This window comes from Phalacrocorax aristotelis, chromosome 5 (assembly GCF_949628215.1).
Source record: "Phalacrocorax aristotelis chromosome 5, bGulAri2.1, whole genome shotgun sequence".
NCBI classification, from domain to species: domain Eukaryota; kingdom Metazoa; phylum Chordata; class Aves; order Suliformes; family Phalacrocoracidae; genus Phalacrocorax; species Phalacrocorax aristotelis.
In genome coordinates this window covers 28,032,500-28,055,132 of record NC_134280.1, presented here as the reverse complement: position 1 = coordinate 28,055,132, position 22,633 = coordinate 28,032,500, and the positions used below count along the sequence as shown (strand labels likewise).

The 22,633-nt window shown below is 40.0% G+C and overlaps 1 protein-coding gene across 1 annotated transcript in view; it reads right to left on the bottom strand.

Annotated features, from left to right (window-relative positions):
- The window catches only part of PPP1R1C (protein phosphatase 1 regulatory inhibitor subunit 1C), a 59,501-nt gene extending 37,957 nt beyond the window's left edge, over positions 1-21,544 (bottom strand). Inside the window, exons 1-2 of the mRNA XM_075093656.1 lie at positions 21,246-21,544; positions 18,862-18,922 (exon numbers count right to left, since the gene is read on the bottom strand). Of these exons, the coding sequence (XP_074949757.1) occupies positions 18,862-18,922; positions 21,246-21,326 (142 nt within the window). The 5' untranslated portion in view covers positions 21,327-21,544. The remainder of the gene's footprint in view (positions 1-18,861; positions 18,923-21,245) is intronic.
- Between the last annotated feature and the right edge of the window lie 1,089 nt (positions 21,545-22,633).

Below are 22,633 nucleotides of genomic sequence, written 5' to 3'. Positions count from 1 at the left end.
TAGGAATCGATGCTCGCAATACAACAGGTCAGTTCTGGCATCAAGAGATTCCATGTAGAAAACATGACAACAGAATTTGTGATGAGAATGGAAGGTATAACGTAAGAAAGAACATAATCAGGTAGCTACTGCAAATCAGACATATCCACCTACGGAAGTCAAACAAGCCACACGTTTCCCACCCTTAAATCCTTCTCAAAATCATTGACAATTATAAGCTGAATTTCTTTGCTGAACCCTTTGAGCATAAATTCCTCTCGAGACGGGTCAGGAAATAACTGGAAACTAAATCACAAATATCAGACTTTGATATAATTTGATTCACAGGAGAGAATTAAATCCCTAGTTTCTCAGCATCCTTTAGTTCCCATTGACTACTGTTCAGTCAGGATTCTGCTCATAAAAAAAAATCATAGTTATACAGAACGAGAAATTTGCTTATCGGGTTTATAACTAGGCAATTATATCACAGAGAATGTGAATCCAAGTGATCAGCAATTTCTCTGTTATGTGAAACAAAAACCAAGCTGTCACTAGATAACTTCTCCCTACAGAATAGCTCTCTTTTTGGGGCCAGGAGGGAAGGAGACTTTTTAATGACGCTCCATTTTCTCCCTCACAGACCATAACGTTGCTCACAGAACACAATATAGCTGTATTATATTCCAAATCTCAACATATGGGTTTTTTCCAGTTTAACTCATTCCTGGCTGCTGTAATTAGCTCACAGGCATCTAATTACTCAAGTAATTTCTTGACAGTTTTTGTGGTGGTGTTTTTTTTTAAAGGGATATAATAGAAATCATACGAATAGCTGAGAACAGATTTGTACATACCTTAGTTACTGGAAAGTCAAGGTACGTAAAAATAAAATTGGAACTTTGTCTAGAGGTTTTTTACACCTGTGCTAACGAAAAAGCAGTTGAGGAGTTTCCCCTGTACTGGGTGAGCGTTTGAAGCTAGTGTGACCCTTACCTCATGTAGACTGGAGTAGCACCTGACAAAATAAACAGGGTTTCAGGCTTTAGTCATTGTCCTCAGGAAGAGAAATGGTCCACGTTCATCAATAAAAGTTTCAGTCTAGAGGATGTTTCCTTCAGTCCAGATATGTACACAGACTTTCTGAAATTAAGCCTTATTTCTTTAAGAAGAGATACTTCTGAAAGTTGATCTACCTGCGCAGAGCCCACTTCAACATTAGAATTCTAAGCTTTAGTCTTCACCCAGGGCAAAATCCTACCCACTTGCTGGGAAACCTGCAAGATTTGGTCTGGCTATGTTGCTGAAATATGGAGGAAGAAACACCAAGGGATTTGCCTCCCACACACTCTTGTTAGCACAATTCTTTTAAATGTTTATCAGCACAGCCACCCAGCCAAGGTGACATAATGAGCTGAGCTACCCCAAAGGTGTCATCCTATGAGGTCAGAACAGAACTGAGTGGAAGGAGGCTGGTTATAGGCAGGATGACAACCACCTGACGTTGCTGATCACTTTTTCTGTGAATCTCTGCTGTCATGCAAATAGCATGACCATGCTGGGGGAAGCCTTATGGTCACTTTAGAGTAAGATCAAAATTCATCTGCCTCTCTTCTCCTACTGGATAATATTAATGCACTTGGAGCAGCTACTCAGGGCAAGAGGTGACCTATTTTAAAAGACTTGGCCTCTGATATCACCCATGGGCTCTTCAGCGGAGTCATCCAGCAAAGGCTTATCTCATCCAGCTAAGTACCCTGCTTTCTTTTCCCTTGGCAAAAGCAAATAAAAGCTTTTTCTGAGGGGTTTCAGTCAGGAAGGAGGAACAGAACAGGTCAAAGAGGCCAGCTTTTATACAAAAGAAACTCAGTAAGAGCCTGATATAATTGTTGGAGAAAGCTTCATGTAGGGACTTTGGAATTTTCCTTGGGAAAACAAAGGTGACAAGTTTCAGATAAAAATCACAGGGGGCTGGTAGGGCTTTGGATTTGGTTAGTTTTCATTGCAGTGTCTAAATTTTCCTTTAAAATAATAAACACAATACTCTAATTGTTCAGATAGTAGAAACAGCCCATGAGCCACATGCCTATAACAGGTTCTAGTTAAAGAATTATTTAAACAAGAATAGTTTGAATCTGAAAGAAATGAGCCTGAATAGAGACTTTAAGGACACAATGTCACGGTCAATCTGGAGCCTTCTTATAGTTCTGCCCCCACCCCTGGATTAACAGTGCCACTGGAGAGAGTGATGTAGATGAACAGAAGCATGAATCCAGCCGTGCAGGACACCCCAGGCTACAGACAGAAGTCAGGTGATGCTACTGTTATAAAGCGTTCAGCCTGTTTTGTTTAATTTCATTAGTTTTGATGAAATGTCTCCATGGCCAAACAGTACTATGTCCAAAGCTTTCTCTCTCAAAAAAAAGTGAAAGAAATTAATCAATTGCTGACTTTTGAGCAATGTGATTAATGAGGATGTATATTTGGAAAAGGAAAATAATTTTCCTTTGGCCTTGGCTCCACTTAGCCATCTCCTGTGATGAAGAGGAGGGTGGCTCTCTCCTCCTGCTGGGGAGTTGGGGGATGCTTGTGTACCCTGTCAGTGGAAGGGGGAGCTCTGCCCCTAGTCTTGTTGCATGCTAATTGTGCAACAAGGCAGATCACATGTTTCAAAACCTTACATTTAAATGTATGACCCTCATAATTTTAGGAACTAAGAAAAGAAAGAGTTTATTTTCCAAATAATTCTTCATTCTCCTGCCACTTACTGGCAGGCAAACCTGAAATTTTCTGATATTTTATTTCAGTCATTTCACACTTCGATTTCTTCATCAGTAAAACAAGGACATTTTTAAGCTACCAGCTTGCTTCGCTGTTGTTTGACCACCACCGTTTGCATTTGTCATTGGTATTTGTAAAACAAGCTCATTGAAATTTCATTCAGAAATTAACTGGCATAATGTTATTTTGTTTTTTCTGCTATCAGACCTATTTTTTCCTTTCCTCCAGAAGACCAAGTAAGATTAAAAAATATTTCTTGCTCTGCTTTTGCCAGAGTTCTAACTACACATTGCCAGATCATCTAGCATGTTATGTCCTTCTGCTAAACCACTCAGGTAAGGAATGGAAAAAAGTCCAAAAAGGCAAATGTAGAAAATGCTTATGTAGTTAATTGTTTGACTTTTGCTTGCTGGTTTTTATTTGCTTGTATCAATGAAAACTTGACTACTGGTACACATGTAATTACATTCAATTATTTAAAAATATCCTGGTAAGCCCTCCTGGTGTGAGTATATGTTTCTGAAAATCTTCACATTGCAAAAGCACCTCATTAAACTCCACTGTCTCAGCTGCTGCGGTAAATGTAGCTGGTGGGTCTGCTCCCCTCCTCAGTCAAGTGCTGACAAGAGAGTGCATACATTGCGGTTCTGCTGCATTTCACACACTAATCAGCATCTAAATTACTGCCTGCCCTTTAGGGAACACTAATAACAAGGTCTGTATAGGAAATATTCAAAAAACAGAGGGGAGAGAGGAATTTGCTATATACACAAGCATTTGCATGCTTATTCTGTCAGGTGTTTGCAGTTAAGATATGTAGCGTGGGAAAGGTCCCATGTTACCCTGACAGCGCCATCATCAAGAGACCTCTTGTCACTCTGGCTCAGAGGCGATCATACAGTAGCTTTTCCCAACTAGCTCCTGACTGTAACCCAGCCCTTTGTAATTCACTAAAATGCCACAGACCAGATGAATCAGCTGTTCGAACATTTAAAATTTTCTTTCCAGGTAAATTAGCCCATTTATATTTACATAGCTCTGTATTTCCCACTTCCAATACTCAAGTAGCCATTACTAATACCAAGCATAGGGGCAGCGATCTCCTTTGTTAGACCAAATCCTTCCTAATGGTCCTCAAAGTCAACCTCTAAATGAAAAGAATTATCATCTTTTTCCTCCCAACACACACCACACCTGATCCAAACAGCATCTATATCACTGAACATCATACAGGCAGCATCCAAGGACCCAATTTCAACTGCAGAGCCACAAAGACATGAAATAAAACCACTGTTCATAAATTACAAAGATCAAAATTTCTTTGACATACATTCTGAGATCATAATCTGGTTTGGAAGAAACTGGAGACATTGCAAACCTCAAATGGGAATCTAAATGTATTTGTTTACATCAGACAAATCTCAGAGGGGAATTATAGTGCCTGATTCACCACCTTGTTATCCCAGTTTCATGCCAGACTCGTGGAAATCAGTCTAGTTTCACCGGCATTAACCTAGAACATGACAGTGATGAATCAGGTTTGGAGCCTTACCACAGAGCAGGGATGAATTACTGCAAGCAGCACAAAAAAATCATTCCTCTCTTATGCATTTTGTTTTCAACTTTTCATTCTATCTTCCTATGACACCTGTTAAGTAAAAATATAAAACATATTCTAAATAAGTCCCATAAATGAAGTATTGCTTCTCAAAACATACATTGGAAGATAATTCAGATTTATTTCCTTGTTTTCACCCTTCTTATTAATAAGGACTGAGTTGTTCTGTCTGCCTTCTTGGAGTTAAACTTCTGCCTGACTCTGTGGTCTTCCAGCTGCTGCCAGCTCTGTAAGGCTTTTTCTGATACTGTCCTGGCTTTGAATGACAGAACACAACACAGGCTTTGTGGAAAAACCTGTTATGAAAAAAATCCTTCCATGCAGAAGTTTCTTTTCCTCATATCACAAGAGTCCCTGTTCTATAGGCCTGCTCCATGAGAGGGTCAGGTGAGCGAGGAGTGTGGAGCAGACCTTCCTGGCATGACACGGAGTCCCTCATCCATCATAAGGAGACAATTACAGACTCGGCAGGTCTTCTCAGAGAAAGTAGTCAACCCAGGGAAAAATACGCCTGAAATAAATATTCTGTTTGGATAACCAATGTAAAGATTGACTTTAAATCACAGTATAAAAAACGCTAGACTTGAAGTTGCTTTCTTCTAGTTGCTTTGTAAGTGGCATTAACACCTCTTTGCTGAAGGAAATGGAGATGGCTTTCAAAGAACAACTGTCTAAACAAGAGGAACCAGGAGGACGTAAGTAAAAGTCTTTTTTTTCTTTTGACCTTTTAGATGAGATATTTTCTGGGCCCAATATAAAACTCTTACTAGATTACCAGGAATGACTCTGAGAAAAACTTTTCATATAATTTGCAGATGACTAGTGTGGACTCACGGCATCAGAGCTGGGAGAAAATTCTGGCAAGACCACAGGGTGTCACTGTGTGCAGAAGCTCCAGGTCAGGGTCTGCCTCTACATTGCTTCATAGCTCCCTTAAATTAATTCCTTCCAGAATAATACCATTTAGTTAACAGCAAAGCACTGCTTTTCATTTCCAGCACAACAAAGTTAAGCTTAATCACAAAGCTGCACTGTCTGATGCTCCAACCCTCTGCAAAGAGGAGTTCCATCACTGCCTAGCTCAGTGGGGCATTACGGGTTGCTGAGCAATGCTCCAGACAAAATGAGTATAGCACAGGAGTTCAACACATGTGGAGGGCTGCTCAGTGCAAATACTGTGGCAAATCTATGGTTTGCATCAGGAAAACAAATCAGGCAAAAGAGAATTTTTGAGGGACATCAGGCAGAAGATCATTTTACCACTGACTTTATTAGACCATAAACATCAGGAAGTTTTGCCATTGACTTAAAAGTCAGGATTTCATCCTAGATATATAGCATAAGTTTGGTAAAGAAAATGAAAAAAATATTAAAAAGGCAAACTATTTTCTTATTTAATGAACTACTTCTAGAGTTAGTGCAACTGGGAAAGAACTTCAGCTGTACATAAACTGGCTTCTTAGTCAGAACCCTTACTCATATCTAAACTAAGTAATGACAGTCACATTAATATTCACTGCTTCTCTGAGAATCCGGGTTAATTTGTTCAACTAAGTAAAAATAAGTGAGACAAACTGAAGGAAACTGCTGTGATTGGTGATGTGAATTTTGAAATCCTTGGCCTATTGGGAAAGTTGATGGTAAATTCAAGTCTCGGTATGTGCAAAGTAAGACTTAAAAGATACCTGATGACATACATGTGACTCTCTTTTATGCTCATCTATTTAGGATTATCCAAATCCCTCTTTTAGATTAAAATATACATAAGAAAACTTCCCTTATTCTTGAAGCAAATAAATGTAAACCAGGGTGACACTGATTTTCTGGTGTGAGCCAGAAGAGGAAAGTGAGAGCCAGCATTTCTGGGTGCCCTGGGTGGTGCTGGAGGGCCAAACTGAACTACAAGAAGATCTTGGAAAAACAGACTTTCACAGAGATATGGAACAAGGCAAAGGATAAGAACTGGAAAACAGGGCTGAAGCACAATGTGGTGTCTTAAAGTTTGTCCACCTGTGAGGAGAACTCATTTCACTGTAAGGTTACATTGACACAGGGTCTATTCTGACACAAAAGCAGATGCCAATAAAGATTACACCTTTGCTGCATAGAGTAAGGGCAGTTTCCACACTCACAGCATAACCTCACCTGGCCTGAAACCTGACAGTGAAAGAAAAGACACATACAAAGGAAATATGAGGGCAGTGGAGATAAAGATGATTTTTGAGAGGCTGGAGGTGGGCCAGAGCTGTTGAGAAACAGCCAGCAAATACTCAGAGAAACAGGTTCAAAGAGAAGAAATATGCCTCTGAAATTAATGTGCCCAGGGAAAACATACTGCTAGACTACTAAATATTTGCAAATAATGGTTACTGTTTTACCAAACATTACCAAAGCCGTTACACAAAAACTTCCAGAATAGCTTGCAATTACTTTGTCCATTGACTCAAACAGTCATAACAATGTATTAGCTTGTGGAAAGACTTAACATGGTCATTAAGTATTTTCAAATACAGAAGGAAGCTAAGTATCTTGAGAAGATGGTTACCCAGAGTTGTGAATTCATCAGTAATGTTGAGTAGTATTAGTAATGTGTTACCTTCCAGCTGCTTGCTTGCTTGCTTTATGTTCAGTCTATGCTCAAATGATGTATTGAAGAGGTTGAACATCTCAATACAATTGAGGGAAAAGTCATGAAGAAAAATCCATGGTTACCAGAAATATAATACTAGCTGATCCCCTGATATACATTTAAGCCATTTCCTAATAGCTTCACACGCAGGAATCAATTGTGATGGAAAAAGGCTCAGAATTGACTCACCGATTGCTATCTTTGTATTGGAGTTACAGCTGCAATAGCTATCACTGTGAGCAGTTCCTTTCTCGGTGTGAGCTGTAGGAGTATTCTAAGCTCAAAAATAAAAACCAGCAGCAGTAGCCAAAACTAAAAAAGTCAAACATTTCTTAGCGTGCTATAGCTCATAAAGCCATTAAAAAAGGTATCTTAGCTGAACAGTTGTGCGTTGCACATTCTGGAAAGTGACATTTGCCAGGGGAGAAGAAAACAAATAGAAAACAATAAAACTCTTCCTTAGCCAGTGATTATTATTGCTGCCTTTGCAGTTTCCTTCCTTTTGGAATAATACTTTAAGGATTTCAGTAAGAATGTGTTGTAAAGCTAGTCCTGGCCAACTGCTCACGACTTGCTTGTGGTTAGAATGCACACGCATAAATCTTCTCATACCCTATGCACGAATCAAGTGAGCTACTAATAATAGTACTTCTTGGGGTTTATGACCCTTTTTACAAAAAAAAGATGCAAATACCAGTTTTGTAAATTCATTGTTTGGTTTTCTAAGCTTTCAAACAGTAAGCAAAACGAGGTTCCATAATCTCATTCTCACATTCAGCAAGACTAGGTGGGATGGAAAAGACAGGGCAATCACTGTTAACTCAGACTGAGTCAGCTGTAATTTCCAAAAGCATTTTTCAGAATTTCTACTAACCTCACTACATACCAGAGCCAGAGGGGACCCTGGGTTTTGTTTTGTACATCTCCATCTGCAAGGTCACAATCAGAAACACCTCGCTGTGATTCCCATAGAATAAGCTGTTCCACACCTTCCTACAGGATATGCTGTACACATTAATGCCTAAGTCACACACTAGTATCAGCATTTTAGGAGGCTTGAAAGCACATTTCTAAACAATTACAGCCCTGCTGTCTACTTACCATATTTCAAAAACAGACAGTAAAAACCTGATGTTGATCTGGATCAAAATATTTTCTGGATCACAATACTTTAAAGGGAAAAGTCTTTTTTCTCCCCTATCCCCCAATCACTTTTTAGTTCATCAGTACAACTGCACTTCAAAATGAAAAGGTTATAAAAGTGGACTTAGTAGTACAAATATGTTGCATTCAGACCAGCTGGGCCTGCAGGTTAAATTGCTCCCTTGATTCTGCAGATCCTAATATAACAGGGAGAAGGTGGAGCAAGTGCTGCAGCTATATAGTAGCAGATCTCAGAGATGCTACTGTTTAGTGGTGGTCAAAGAAAACATATCCAGAACTTCTTCACTTTCTGACTGTCTGAACAGGCCTATGGCAGGGAACACCAGAGAGGCTTGAGGGGAATACTATCACCGCAAGCCTTTCTCTTCTCTCAGTGATGGGAGCTCATGCTGAACTGTTTAGGCTATGGAATGCCTAGGTACCAGGATAAGCAGTACTTCAAGGATGCAATAGAGCTTACTGCTTTATTGAACTTTCCATCTGCCTCGCTCAAGCTCATGTTCTGCTCCATATGACTCTTCTCTGCTTGCCTCATCAGAATGAAGGGCATGGCCTCTGATGAAAAATGCTGCCTTTAAAATGCACATACACCTACTTAGCACTGCTAACTCTGTAAGTGCGGTTTGGTTCCACAAGATGAATAACACCAAGACATTAATTCTCTGTGGTATGTCTGCATCCCAGGTATCCCAGGGAAAACAAGAACAAAGAGAGAGCCTGTAACTGTGCTTCATTCTGCTACTATGATATTCTCTCAGTCCCCCAGTAAAGCCATTTGTGAAAAATACTAGAAGCGATGACTTTAAATACAGACACATGAATAGTATTTTGAGGGGGAGAAGAGAAAAACAGAGTTCTTTCCAATATAGTTTAATTCTACCACAGAACTGCTTTGATTACTGTACAAAGAGACTTGGCTGGTCCAGCTGATCTTGCTTCCACCATCTGGTGACACAGACAGCTTAGATTCATGGGAAAGCAATGCTAAGATCTACACCTCCCTGCACCTTCTCTGAATTTCCACAGTCCACCCCTGTGTAGTTGGCAAAAGCTTCCATGACTGATAGCTTTGTTTTGTTTAGAGTCTCTACTAACTTTCAGTCCAGGTTCAGTAAATTCCCACTTTTATTGTATTTTGAAGTGAAACATTAACTTCAGTTACTCCATATAAAGAGTTAAATTTTGTCTCTGAAAGCTTAATAAATGGGGCTATCTTGATTGATGCTTTAAGTGCAACCCCTTCCCGATATTCTGAACATAATGAGGTTAGTGCTAAAAGCTGGATTCTCTCTCATCTATCTGCATTATCTGTTTATTCCGCACATGTCACCATGGTAAATGAGTGCTGCATTAAGTACTAAATAGCAGAGGTCAGACAAACCCTGTGGGGTTTTTTTTCCCCGCAACAGGGCTGAAACATTTATTAATGGATTTTAGTTTATTACCTGATGTAAATAAATAAAGAATTAAGAAAAAAATCAGTATTATCACATTATCAAAGTATAATTTAAACACAATCTGAAAACAAACTTATTTGAATTTCATATTCAAAACATTTTTTCTTGCAATGTTTAAATGGACTTCATTTCAAATTGTCAGTATGATTTTTTACCACTTAAAAAAAACCACTCAAAATCAAAGAGAATGTTTGCTCCAGGCTAAATGGGACCTATTTTGATCCAAACATTTTTTTTTCTTTTGAAGGCCACCAACCCCCAAAATTGTATTGTCATGTAGCTGTATGAAATACAGCTTAAGTTCTGACTTAACTTCTGACTGTAAGAAGTAGTTAATTATACCTAGACATTTTTTAAATAGAAAAACTCACATTCACACAGAATCACAGAATCACAGGTTGGAAGGGACCTCAGGGATTATCTAGTCCAACCTTTCTAGGAAGAGCACAGTCTAGGCAAGATGGCCCAGCACCCTGTTCAGCCGAATCTTGAAGGTGTCCAACGTGGCCGAGTCAACCACTTCCCTGGGGAGATTATTCCAATGGTTGACTGTCCCCGATGTGGAAAATTTCCCTCTGGTGTCCAATCAGAATCTCCCCAAGAGCAACTTGTGTCCATTCCCCCTTGTCCTCGCCATGTAACTCCTTGTAGAAAGGGAGTCTCCATCTTTGTAGCTACCCCTTAAGTCTTGGTACACGGTGATGAGATCCCCTCTGAGCCTCCTTTTCTCAATGCTGAACAAACCCAGTTCTCCCAGCCTATCCTCATACGGCAGGCTTCCCAGTCCTTTGATCATCTTGGTGGCCTTTCTCTGGACCCCCTCCAGCCTGTCCACATCATTTTTGTACAGCGGGGACTAGAACTGTACACAGTACTCCAGGTGTGGCCTGACAAGCGCTGAGTAGAGCAGGATAGTGACTTCTTTATCTCTGCTGGTGATGCCCTTTTTGATGTAACCCAGCATCCTGTTGGTCTTCTTGGCCGCAGCAGCACACTGTTTGCTCATGTTGAGCTTCCTGTCCACCAGGACCCCCAGGTCCCTTTCCACAGAGCTGCTCTCCAGCCAGGTGGATCCCAGTCTGTGCTGCACTCCTGGATTATGTTTTCCCAGGTGCATGACCTTACACTTGTCCTTGTTGGACTTCGTAAGGTTCTTGCAGGCCCACTCTTCCAGCCTATCCAGATCTCCCTGCAGAGCAGCTCTCCCTTCTGGAGTGTCTACTTCCCCACTCAACTTGGTGCCATCAGCAAACTTCATCAGGCTACACTTGATCCCATTATCCAGCTCACTTATAAAGATAATGAATAACATTGGGCCCAATATCGATCCCTGGGGGACTACACTTGTGATGGGTTGCCAGTTTGAAAAAGAGCTATTTACCACCACCTTTTGGGTGCGGCCTGTCAGCCAGTTCCCCACCCACTGCACAGGCAATTTGTCTAGGCCATAACGCATTAATTTCTGCAGGAGGAGGCTGTGGGGAACTGTATCAAAGGCCTTGGAGAAGTCCAGGTAGACAATGTCCACCGCCCACCCCATGTCAGCCAGTCAAGTCACTTTGTCATAGAAGGCCACCAGGTTTGTGAAGCACAACCTGCCCTTAGTGAAGCCATGTTGGATTTTCCAAATCATGTGCTTCATTTGAATTGTGATGGCCCCCAGGAGGATTCGTTCCATAACTTTCCCATAACTGATGGGCCTAAAATTACCCAGATCCTCCCTTGAGCCCTTCTTATATATAGGGGTAACATTTGCCTTCCTCCAGTCCTCTGGGACATCTCCCGTTCTCCACAACTTCTCAAAGATTATGGAGAGTGGCCTCACAATGATGTCAGCCAGCTCTCTCAACACCCTCAGGTGGATGGCGTCAGGGCCCATTGATTTGTAGGGGTCAAGCTCCTGTAATAATTCACGTACTAACGCTTCACTGATGGTGGGTTTATGTTTGGATCAACTGGGAACTTTGTTCCCAAAACCTGGGACCCAAGAGTGTTGTTAAAGACAGAGGTGAAGAAGGTGTTGAGAATCTCTGCCTTTTCAGCATCCTTGGTGACTGACTCTCCAATTCTGTTTAACAGTGGGCTTATGTTTTCTTTCTGGTTTTGCTTGTGGTTGACATACCCGAAGAACCCTTTCTGGTTATTTTTGACATCTACGACCAGTTTCAATTCAAGCTGGGCTTTTGCTTTCCTAACTGCATCTCTGCACACTCTGGCAATGCCCTTGTAGCTCTCAACAGATAATCTTCCACCTTTGCATCTCTGGTATGCTTCTCTTTTGGATTTGAATAGACCCAGGAGTTCATGATTGAGGCAAGGGGGCCTCTTGCTCCACTTATTTCCCTTTCCTTTGTAGGGGATAAATTGGCTTTGTTCTTCCAATAGTGAGTTCTTGAAGAACTCCCAGCACTCACTAGCTCCTCTATCTTCCATATAATCATCCCATGGAGCCCCTTCCAGCTGAGCTCTGAGAGAGCTGAAGTTTGCTCTTCTAAAATCTAGAACTCTTGTCTTAGTACTGACCTTCAGCATGCTCAGCAGGATCCCGAACTCCATGATATTATGATCACTGCAGCCAAGGCTATCACTAACCGAGATGTTATAGAATTCAGAATTCTCAACAAAAGAACTGTGTGTAAGTATTTGGCACAGTGCAAATCTGTTAGAGTTCCTCTACCAAAATATTAAGCCTTATGAATGCAACAAAGTTAGAAGCTGTCCAGCTAACTTCCTCACCAGGATTGGTAGCCGTGCAGACTGCTATTCTCTACCCAAGGCACACCTCTTTGTCATGTTAATAAACACGAAGGTGATAACAGAGGTAAACAGTCTGAAAGCTTATCAGTCCTGATGCTGAATAATCAAGAGCTGGAGATCTGTAACATGAAGCTATATATATTAAAAATGATTTGCAAATAATCTCCTGGGGTGGAAGAAGGCTGTTTCTATGGTGCTTTTGTATAAGGAATGAGGAAAACAGATGAAGAGTACAAGGTTCAACTCTAAAAATACCTCCTTCACTTTCAGATAGTCCCATGGACATTGACCCTTCCCCACACAAAACTAATAGGAGGCTGGGAGCAGGAGGAACAAGTAACGTCACAGGACACATTAGGGGCTTAGCTGCACTGGTAAATAAAAAAGTATGTCAACTCACCTGTTGGGGATTTAAGACTGGAATAAGAGAAATGGATAAATGCAATTCCACCTAAACTGGGAGCAAGTAAACTTTTTTTTGGCTTCATGGCCTCTCAGCTTCACCACTTCTCCAATGTAGATGTTAAGGAAAGATTTTTTTTTTTCCAAAAAGAAAAAAAAATTGCTTCTCTTTGGAACCTGTGAGTTGTCTCTTCTGGACTGCATTAAAAACAGCTCATGCCCAGTTTCCTGACATTTTTTTTTTTAATGAACCTTTCTTTTTATTTTCATGGGTCAGATCATGGAGACTTTACTCACACTGGAGATATGTGAGGAATTTATGCTGTGCCTTGTCTGAGGGGCTTCTGTGAGCCTGAACTGCAGAGTAAATTCAAAGTAACCCAAACAAAAGAACATCTGAGCATAGTGTATATAGGTAACAAAAAGGGATGTAGTTTGCCACTGAATATTTACAGTCAGACATCAGCCTGCAAACAGCAGAATATTTTCAAACATAGACATTTTCATCTCTGTTCTGGAGTCCCTGTTGCCTGTCAGGTCTTATGCAATGTTTGTTTCATGTATTTTGTTGCTTCACTGTGTCAGATAGTCCTTTCCAGAACAGACCTAAAGAACATGAAGGTCTTCACTTCCCCAACCAACAGTGCCTGATCTCTGAGCATCTTGGTGCCATTGATAACGTACACTGAGCTGTACCGGTCCTGTGGTAGGAGGGAATACAAATCTTTTTCATTGCTTATTGCTGTACCTCCATGAACTCCTAGACTGAAATAAAAACAAACAGCACACTTAAATGGTATCCACATTTAGCATATAGAAAGGTCAACTAGTTTGACAGAAAAAAATATACAGTTAATGACAGTTTTTATTAATGTACTGCTTTTCTGAACGCTTTATTACCACATCAGAAGCCTAAATTTGCAACTGAAAACAGCTGCTATTTGGCTTACTCACTTTCTGTTTCCTGAACCAAAGTAAGCATTATGTCCTACCAGAATCTCAAGCTTTTGAAAAACATATCAGTTTTCATGAACTGTGAGACCAAGCATTCTCCACTGCTTCAAGATTCAGTGAGACTTTTGCCTGAGAAACTATAGCAGGACTGTTTGACAATGACCCAAACCAGCTGCCTCCTACCTAGTAGGTCTTTTTTGATCCCAATTTATTTCGCCTTGGCAGGAAAAAAAAAAAAAAGTGACCATTAGATGTGAAACACACATTCATTCCACCATCCCTGGATGTGTTCAAGGCCAGGTTGGATGGGGCTTTGAGAAACCTGGTCTAGCAGATGATGTCCCTGCCCATGGCAGGGGGGTTGGAACTAGATGATCTTTAAGGTCCCTTCCAACCCAAACCATTCTATGATTCTATGTTTCACCTAGAAGGATAATCTAATAAATATTAGTCACAAACCTGTTGGGTAGAGCATATCGCATTTATTCCCTCAAGGATGTTGTGCTGGTATAGTTTGCATCATCAGAAAAGCACATCTGTATGAGCTAATGAGATTCTTTTTGCGGGCAAAATCTGGGAGTGTCTAGAACCAATTTAGCATGAAAAACCTTATCTACTTCAGGTTGTCATGGGATTGCCACAGGTGTGTAGTTTTTCCTCCCACCACCCACCTATCTGTGTTGTCTGCTACTGCACTAAATATTGAGGCTGCTCCTGAGGCATCTCTCCAGACCTCTGGGGAAGTGGCAGTAGGCTGAAAGGCACGAATCCTTGTCTGGACAATGGAAAATCAGCTGGGAACAAGACAGAAAAACTGTTAATGCCTAAAGACAAGCTGCAAGCAAGTTCCTTGTCTGGAGACAGGCACAGCTTGCTTATCTTCAGATTATGATTTCCAGCCTTCAGAAAACTCAGATGTAATGAGTTGTACTTGGCATATATGTTTTATATTGCTTTTGCAGTGATAATATACTCTTTCTGTCTTGAAATAAGATTTGCAAAATACAAAAAGGCAGCTCTGGAGAAGAGTTATCAAAACACATTGCTATGTTTTTCTTATTTCCAAACACTGAGTAACATTTACATTACAAGCAAGGAAGCCAAAACAGGCAACTGAGCAGAAAGGAGAGCTGGAAACAGCAAACACATAGAAAGTTCAGAAATGCAGAAGTTTATCCTAATGTTTATCCATATTCTAATGCTTCAAGAAGACTGAACGCTTTGACACAAATTGAACAGCCTTTGCCAGCCAGACTGTTTGATGTGTTGGCTCTGTGGCAAAGCCAGGCCGTACAGGAACATTGGCATTGCTTTCTGATCAAAGTGAGGCCTAATGGCATCAAACTGGAGTTGTGGTCTGACATGTTTTCCTCCCTCAACCGTCAGTTCTTTACATTGCCACCAACTTTTTCGTGAGCAATCGTAGTATGATATTCTGCTAGTTTAAAACATGGTCAGACTTTTATTTCAGATTATAAGACCTGATTTTCGTATATATTCTGCTATGCTTGGTAGGGAGACAGGAGGTTGTGAGTATATTCTGGCAGTGCAGAAAAGGTTGCTTTCAGGGTATGGTGATCTTCAGTTCCTGGTGGCTCCAGTGATATTGCAAGAGAAAGATGAAGCAGGAGAGTTTTAGCAATTTTTGGATTAAGGTCTTGTGATCTTAATAGTTAAATGTATCTTTAAAACTAAGCATATACTTATGTTACTTTTTTAAAATACGGACATGGAGCAATTGTGGCTACAGCAGGGTATGAGTGTGTTACCCCAGTAACCCATACAGGCATCCTGCACAGGATGAGATGCTGCATGTTTATGTAGTTCTGTCCACTAATATTTGGTTTTGCTTTCACAGAAAGTAAAAGGGTCTTATAACGTCACATGAAAGTAAAACTGATTAGATATTATGAAATCAAATACCAGTTGCTCACAAAATATTACTCCATTGATGGCAACTGAAGCACGATAAAGTTAAATAACTTCATAAGTCTCAATTTTCTAGTCCTAGTTTCTCTGCTCAGATGTGACATAACCCATCACAGAATACTTTACAGAGCACTTACAGAAAGAGTTAAGGGTTTATTCATTGCTATGTTGTTTCACAGGCAGTTATTGTTGCTGCTGCAATTAAAATTTCTCTTCTGTTGACTTTGATTGCAATTATGTATGATGTCAAGCAGAGTGAACAGGAGAAAATGCACCAGTCATTGATACTAAAGGCTGGATACTAGCTCCTCCAGTCACATCTACTACCTGTCTTTAAATCATTTGGTGTGGTCTAGCCCTTACTGTCTCCTTGAAGCAAGGAAGCCAAGCAGACGACTCTTATAGTTTTTGAGTAGCTGTCATTGGTTTAAAATGACTTAGCCTTAGTAGATATTCCATCTGCACTTTATAGCACAATGGACCTAAACTAAATCAGTGAAGACAGATTCCTGTCAAAGCTGTAGCAGGCATCAGGGATGGATGAGAAGCCTTAGAAGAAAACAACTATTTTAGATCTTTGTACAGCACAACTCAAACTGATTTTATTATAAATTATAAATTTCTGAAATGTCCAAATGCATTTTACTGCCTTCTGGTTTCCAGATGGGTCTGCATCCAGAACACCAGAATGCCACAAAAATGCTGCTTTTTTCCTGCTGCAATCAGAAGCAGCTGCCACAGAAGGCTACAGAAAAGTCTGATTCTTAGAAAATGCCTGTCTCTGTTTTTCAAAACAAAAGAAGTTTAGATAATTTGAATAAACTTTTCAGGAGCAACCAAACATTTAGAATTACATTAGGACATACATTTCAAACCCTTGGAAGCATATCCTTCACTAGCTGTTTGCTCCTAATGAGGGAATTGGCGTACTCCAGCGGGTAAAATTCAAGAGACAGGATTCTGGTTTAGCCCAGCTCTAATTTAATACGTGGCTTTGGCAGTATTGCTTAAATTCTCTGCTGCTCAGTTTCCTTGCTGACCTCAGGAATCAAGCTTCTAAAGCAATTTGCTGGGATTTCAAGTTCACACCCTTACTGTTATTATTTTATTCACTGTAAACATATGCAGTGGTGAATTTAACATTTTTGGAGACAAATCGCTATCCAGCATACCATTGAATTCTATTCAAAATCCAATAAAAGACCAGCATTTGGGGCTTAAACAGTAAGGTGGCAAGAGCCCCTAGGACCAGCTGGCTCCTCTGAAAGTTGAAAGTATACAATAATTTCAGAAACTGCACAGCGCCCTGAAAGATCAAGCCCACAATGAATTTTTTTTAGTATTTATACTTCTATCGTAAAGCTATTTTCTGCCTTTCCAATTTGGCTTGCAGTCTTTGTATTCAGTGCGTGTACACAGCTACATGTGCGTATCCCGTTCAGAACACTTGCCATATCGAGCACACCATATGGAAATATGCATGCGCGTGCTCATGCATAAACCATGTGGTGAGGTGCAGGAAAATGAAGGTGCTTTTAAAGTTTTTATTTTTATCTAACTTCGTGGAAAATTAAAAAAAAACAAGACAAGATTATAATTTAACCAAGAATACCTTTGTCAATATTAGTTTCCAGTATCTAGTAAGAGGGGATAATATCTAAATGAATAAATATAAATAAGTGAAGAAGGTGAATATACAGGCTTATATGGAAGTTGACTGATACTTGTAGCAACTCTGGCTTGTAATAAAAATGATTTATTTAAAGATTTGTTATGAACATTGCAGGAAATGAGATAACAGACATGGACCACTTTGTTTACAGTAAAATTTCCTGTAAATTAAAGACAGTTCTTATTCTCTGTTTGGTTTTGATTTGGTACTGTACCAAGTATCTGTTTATAAAAGGAAATATGACAGTACAAAGAGTACAAAGTAAATTGCAAAAGAGGTTAACAAATCAAGGTGATTGCTTTTAATGAAGGTCTAGCAACACAGACACTGTAGATCCCATTAAGGTAAGGAAAGTTGGTCTAAGGCAGATCTTTCGTGCACCGTTACTGAGAGCTGAGCTGCCTGAAATTCAGGCCCAAAAGCTACTCTCCAAACTGGGGTTGGTGTTAGCCACACAGCAAACTCATGGGTCACACTCGGTGTCAGAAGAATATAACCTTAGCCATGTATCATGCTTGAACCTCCCTAATCTGTGTGCTGTGCAGCAATGACTTCAACCCCAAGAGCAGGGTTCTCTAAATGCTTCTTTCTGCACTTTCTGAGGAATTTCAGCTACTAGTGATGTTAATCAGAAGTGGAGAACCTCAGCACAGTGCACTAAGTGGAGATCATAACAGAGCTAAGATGGTTCTGGTTCACTGAGGTGCCGGTGCATACAGTGATGGCCTAAGAGACACATCAGTGAGAAAATGCCTGAACTGCTTTTAAAAAAAAAGATTTATGTAATGAAGAGATTAGGCAGGAAAAGATGTTGCAGAGTACTATGTAAAAGTTTTGACATAAAGTAGGTATTGTGTTTCAAAGGGATTATGTCTCAAGGACTTTTTCCTGCAACCCATTTTTGCTGAGCTTTTCCACTTATAATACTCCCTGAACAGCTTATTAAAGAGTCTTTCTGAAGTCACATTTATGTGACAAAGTATGTTGGAACCTCAAATTGTGCCATCCCACAGAAAATCTTCTGGGAGGAGTTTTGGATTACGGTAATGTATTCACAGTTGGAAAAGCATATGAAAACAGACATCATGTGTTTCATCAGAAAACTAGAAAACAACCTGTTTTGCAGAAGCAATTCACTGTGGAATTAGCCCTGGAGCTGCCCTGGTATCCCTAGAGATAAGAAAACCAAGACTAGGACTTCATGGATCTCCAAAGTATCCCCCCAAGGAAAGAAAATGTTTATGGATGGAAGTGCTGCATCAGGGTCATATTCTCCATGTACTTACAAAAAACAGTTTACATGGGGGATAAAATCCTGAAATTATTTACATTATCTGGAGGCTAAGAGTTACTCGTATTCATGGGGTTTACTCGAAACTGTTCTGAGATCCATTGTTTGATATGTAGTGTTATGAAATTAACGCTGGAGTTTTAAAACCACGTGGTTAATAAAACCGATTTGCAGACAATCCTGTGGGTACAACAGGTTTAGTAGTTTAGAAGGTACATTGGCACTTACCTGGGGGCACGTGTTCATTCATGATGACAAGCGATGCTGGGGTAGGCCTTCTTTTCCTGATCTGTAACATGCATAAACCAATGAGAGTCATTAGGGTCCACCAGCTGCCCCGCATTCAAAGCAAAGAAAAAAAATTCATCTGCTGCATTCCTGAGTATAAACCAGGCAAAGTGGAAAAAAAAAACAACATTTAAAGAACAGCAGCACATCACAGTCTTACTGACTGCTTCTCTGGTCTGACAGTGATCAGGGTCATGCTGCTGCTCGGACATAGAAAACACAAGGGAGAGCTTTCCAAAATACCTTCAGGATTCGCAATCATCTTGAATAAGTTTTTGGACATGTATTGCTGACATGTATCAGTCATATATTAAAATATTGACATTTAGCTTTGCTTCAGGAAAATGATTGCAGCAGTTTGTGAACTTATGTGTGCAAATACCTAGTACTGTCATAGCATTCACAAGTAATTGTTAATATTAATATTTTGTAAGGGCACTTGAGAGTTGATATGGCATGAATGCCTTCCAACGAATTTATGCTATTTCTAAACTGTGGCCCGAGGTGTTAACTGCTGTTCTTTCACTAAAGAAAAACAATACTTGAGACTTTCAAAGAATATTTGCAAAGAGCACTATACAACAGATCTGTACATATCAATATACAAACCTGAATTGTATGCAGTTCTTCCTATTCAGAGGTTATTTGATTAAGTATTTTTGTTCTATTAACACTGGTTGAACAACATTATATTAGACTATCCTCCTATAACACACATATTTGCATTGAAAGCTTTGTGTTGCTTCACTAAAACCTCCAGGCTACTGACATTCTATTGAATTTAAGAGAGGGACACAGAGTATTTAAGCTAGAAACCATTCCGACACAAAACCTCAATGTCACTGTGTTCGTTCTTCTTTAGTTGCTGAGCCAACATCTGTATTTAGCTGGGTTCAAATTTTGCTTTCAGAGATGTAAATGGAAAATCACGTCATCAGGGTTAATGGGTTTATTCCAGATTAACGTAACTGTAGCTGACAGGAGAATGTACTACTTTAATTTCATCACACACCCACAGTGAAACTGTATAGCACTTGGAATTAAACTCTAAACATAAAAAAAGGACTGCTCATAAATACTGGGTAGAATTTGGGCCGCAGCATTTCAAAAGCCATGGGAATTCCAGGAAATCCTAATCCTAGGGTTCTCACAGATTTCAGAAAAATATCACAACACATTCTGTTTGAATTCATTGCAGGACTGTTCCATAAGGTATGGACATCTCTCAGCTCAGAAGTACCTATGGACAAAATGAAGACCTGCAGCAATTCTACCCTGCACCCTTCTAGTATTTCTTCATTCAGTGGTCACTCACAACTCATCATTTTCTGGCAAAGGTGGCTGCCTTTTAAGAGACATGACATTGGAATATTCAGGAAACCAGATACCTGTCCTAAAGGTGTAAATAACTTCATAGCTAATGCACGGAACTGTTAAGGTTATGATATTCCCCTGGTATAATCTAAAACTAGACTTACCAAAATAGAAGCAAATGTCAAGAAGGACTTGCACTGAGAGAAATATACTGGGTCACCTAATTATGATTTATCCAGCTTTTCTCATAAGATTCCCTGTGTCCTTTTTTTATGCACATCTGTGCATATCTGTACACAATAACAGATATCTTTTCCTCCTTAGACATCTGTATTGCTATATATATATATATATTACATGTATGTGTATGTTTTGGGAGTGAGCCAAAACCTAAAACAGCACACACATAATTCCAACGTGGATATAAGTCAGGTATATTTCTACACGTATATATTTTTCAAATATATAAAACACTGTAACAATGACATAAAGAAGAATAATGAGAAATACAGGAGGTAACTGAAGTGATAACTATTGTGCAAAACATAACTTATATTTTCTTATGTTAAAATGAATGGTACATAGAATCATAGAATGTCCTGAGTTAGAAGGGACCCCCAAGGGGTCCTCTGTGCAATATTTCCGTTAGGTACCTATTATCGGCTTCATGCTTTGCTGGATGTACAAATAATATACTTTAGTTGATTTGTTGAGAATGTGAACTCATGTAAAGTGTATGTATTAGGGCACAAGTCCAGCTATAGGAAAGGCACAACAAATATATACTGAATAAATGTACCCAAGGTAAAGAAGCCTTATTCTGGCTAGAGGACATATACTCCTCCCTCTTTGAGTGTATTGCTATAACCTCCAGAGCATTTATTCTATAGTTACACTAATATAAGTTAGAAGAGCATTTAGGCCACAAGTATTATCTGTTCTCACCCCACATCTTGCCCCCATTCCTACCTGCTTTCCTCAAAACACCAAAAGAAACTCATCTTCCTTACCTGTTCAGCTGCCTCAGGATCTATTTGACTCTGAAACAGTGGCACAGCAAACTGTATTTTTTTAGGACTGTTGGGCTCCATTGTGATGCTGAGGTGAGTCAGACTAGAGAAGAGCCTGGAGCTTGAGACTTGGTCTGCGCCTCTCCCAGGGCGCCCTCCCCACAGTCAGGCTGAGTGCTCCTCAGTAACAGCTGTACCTCCCGACTTAGCACAGGAATCTGCGTGAGCAGAGCAACTCCCTTATTCCATATCCACAGAGATGCCGCTGCCTTGGCTATTTTCTTTTTTTCCCCTCTCCCCTCTCTTCTGCAGTCCTTCAGATCCTCTCAGCACAAAGCTGAAAGGAACAATAAGCTAATTGTGTACCAGTTCACTTCTACATATGCCAAACATTCACTCAGAAGCTAATTGAAAATGCAATACTAGCATTGCATGGCCTGGAGCTCTGGGATTTGAAAAAGAGGATCTCTCCACCATACATTACTATCCGGCTGCTCAGAAGTGCAATGCAAGCTCCCTTTGAGTATTGCTGATGGGTTCTTAATTATTGATGAACACAAATCAGGAAGTTTTCAGATTTTGGGGGTGGAGGTAGCAGGAGGGGTGGATGCAATAATTCCATCTCTGTTACAGTGTGCCAGAACTGCTCTCTTCTTCTCATGTATCAAACAATTGCCTTTGCTCTTTCAAATCATTTTCTAAACCTCTTTCAGGAAGATTTTTGATGATGATGGTACACAGATGCCTACACTTTCATGAAGTTTATCTGATGTGCTAAGTGGGTTTGCAGATTTAGACTGCGATCTCTTCTGGTGGGCTCCATTCTCACATGATTTCAGATACTGAGAACACCCACATTTAAGCCAGCTACCTGGGCTCCCTCATGCTAGACATGTCAAAGGGCATTTCACCCTGTCCCAATTAAGTGGAATAAAGTGTTTACTGGAGATGACATTTTCTCTCCATTAACCCTAGAAAAAGTAAAGATGACTCAGACTAGTTACCTCACTTTTAGATGGCTAAAATTCAGAGGGACAAATCCTACTTTGGGATCTGTACCTTCTTCCAAGACCAGGAAAAGAAGTTGGTCAATCATACTAATAGTACCCTTTGGTGACTATAATTGATTTTCACTTTTCATTTCACCTTAATTCAAAAGAATTGTATGAAATGATACACAGCAATCACTGACTTAACCTACATCTTTGCTTAGAGCGCCTGACCACTGACAAGCAGCACAGCAGAGCCCCTGCAACAAAGGTGTGCTTGATGCCAAAACTGGATCCCCAGACAGAAAATGCTGTAGAGCCATGACAAAGGGCTATGCTGAAAGCTTAGCTCTAAGTCAAAGAGCATTGGGCCAATCTCCTGTTACACACTACGGACAA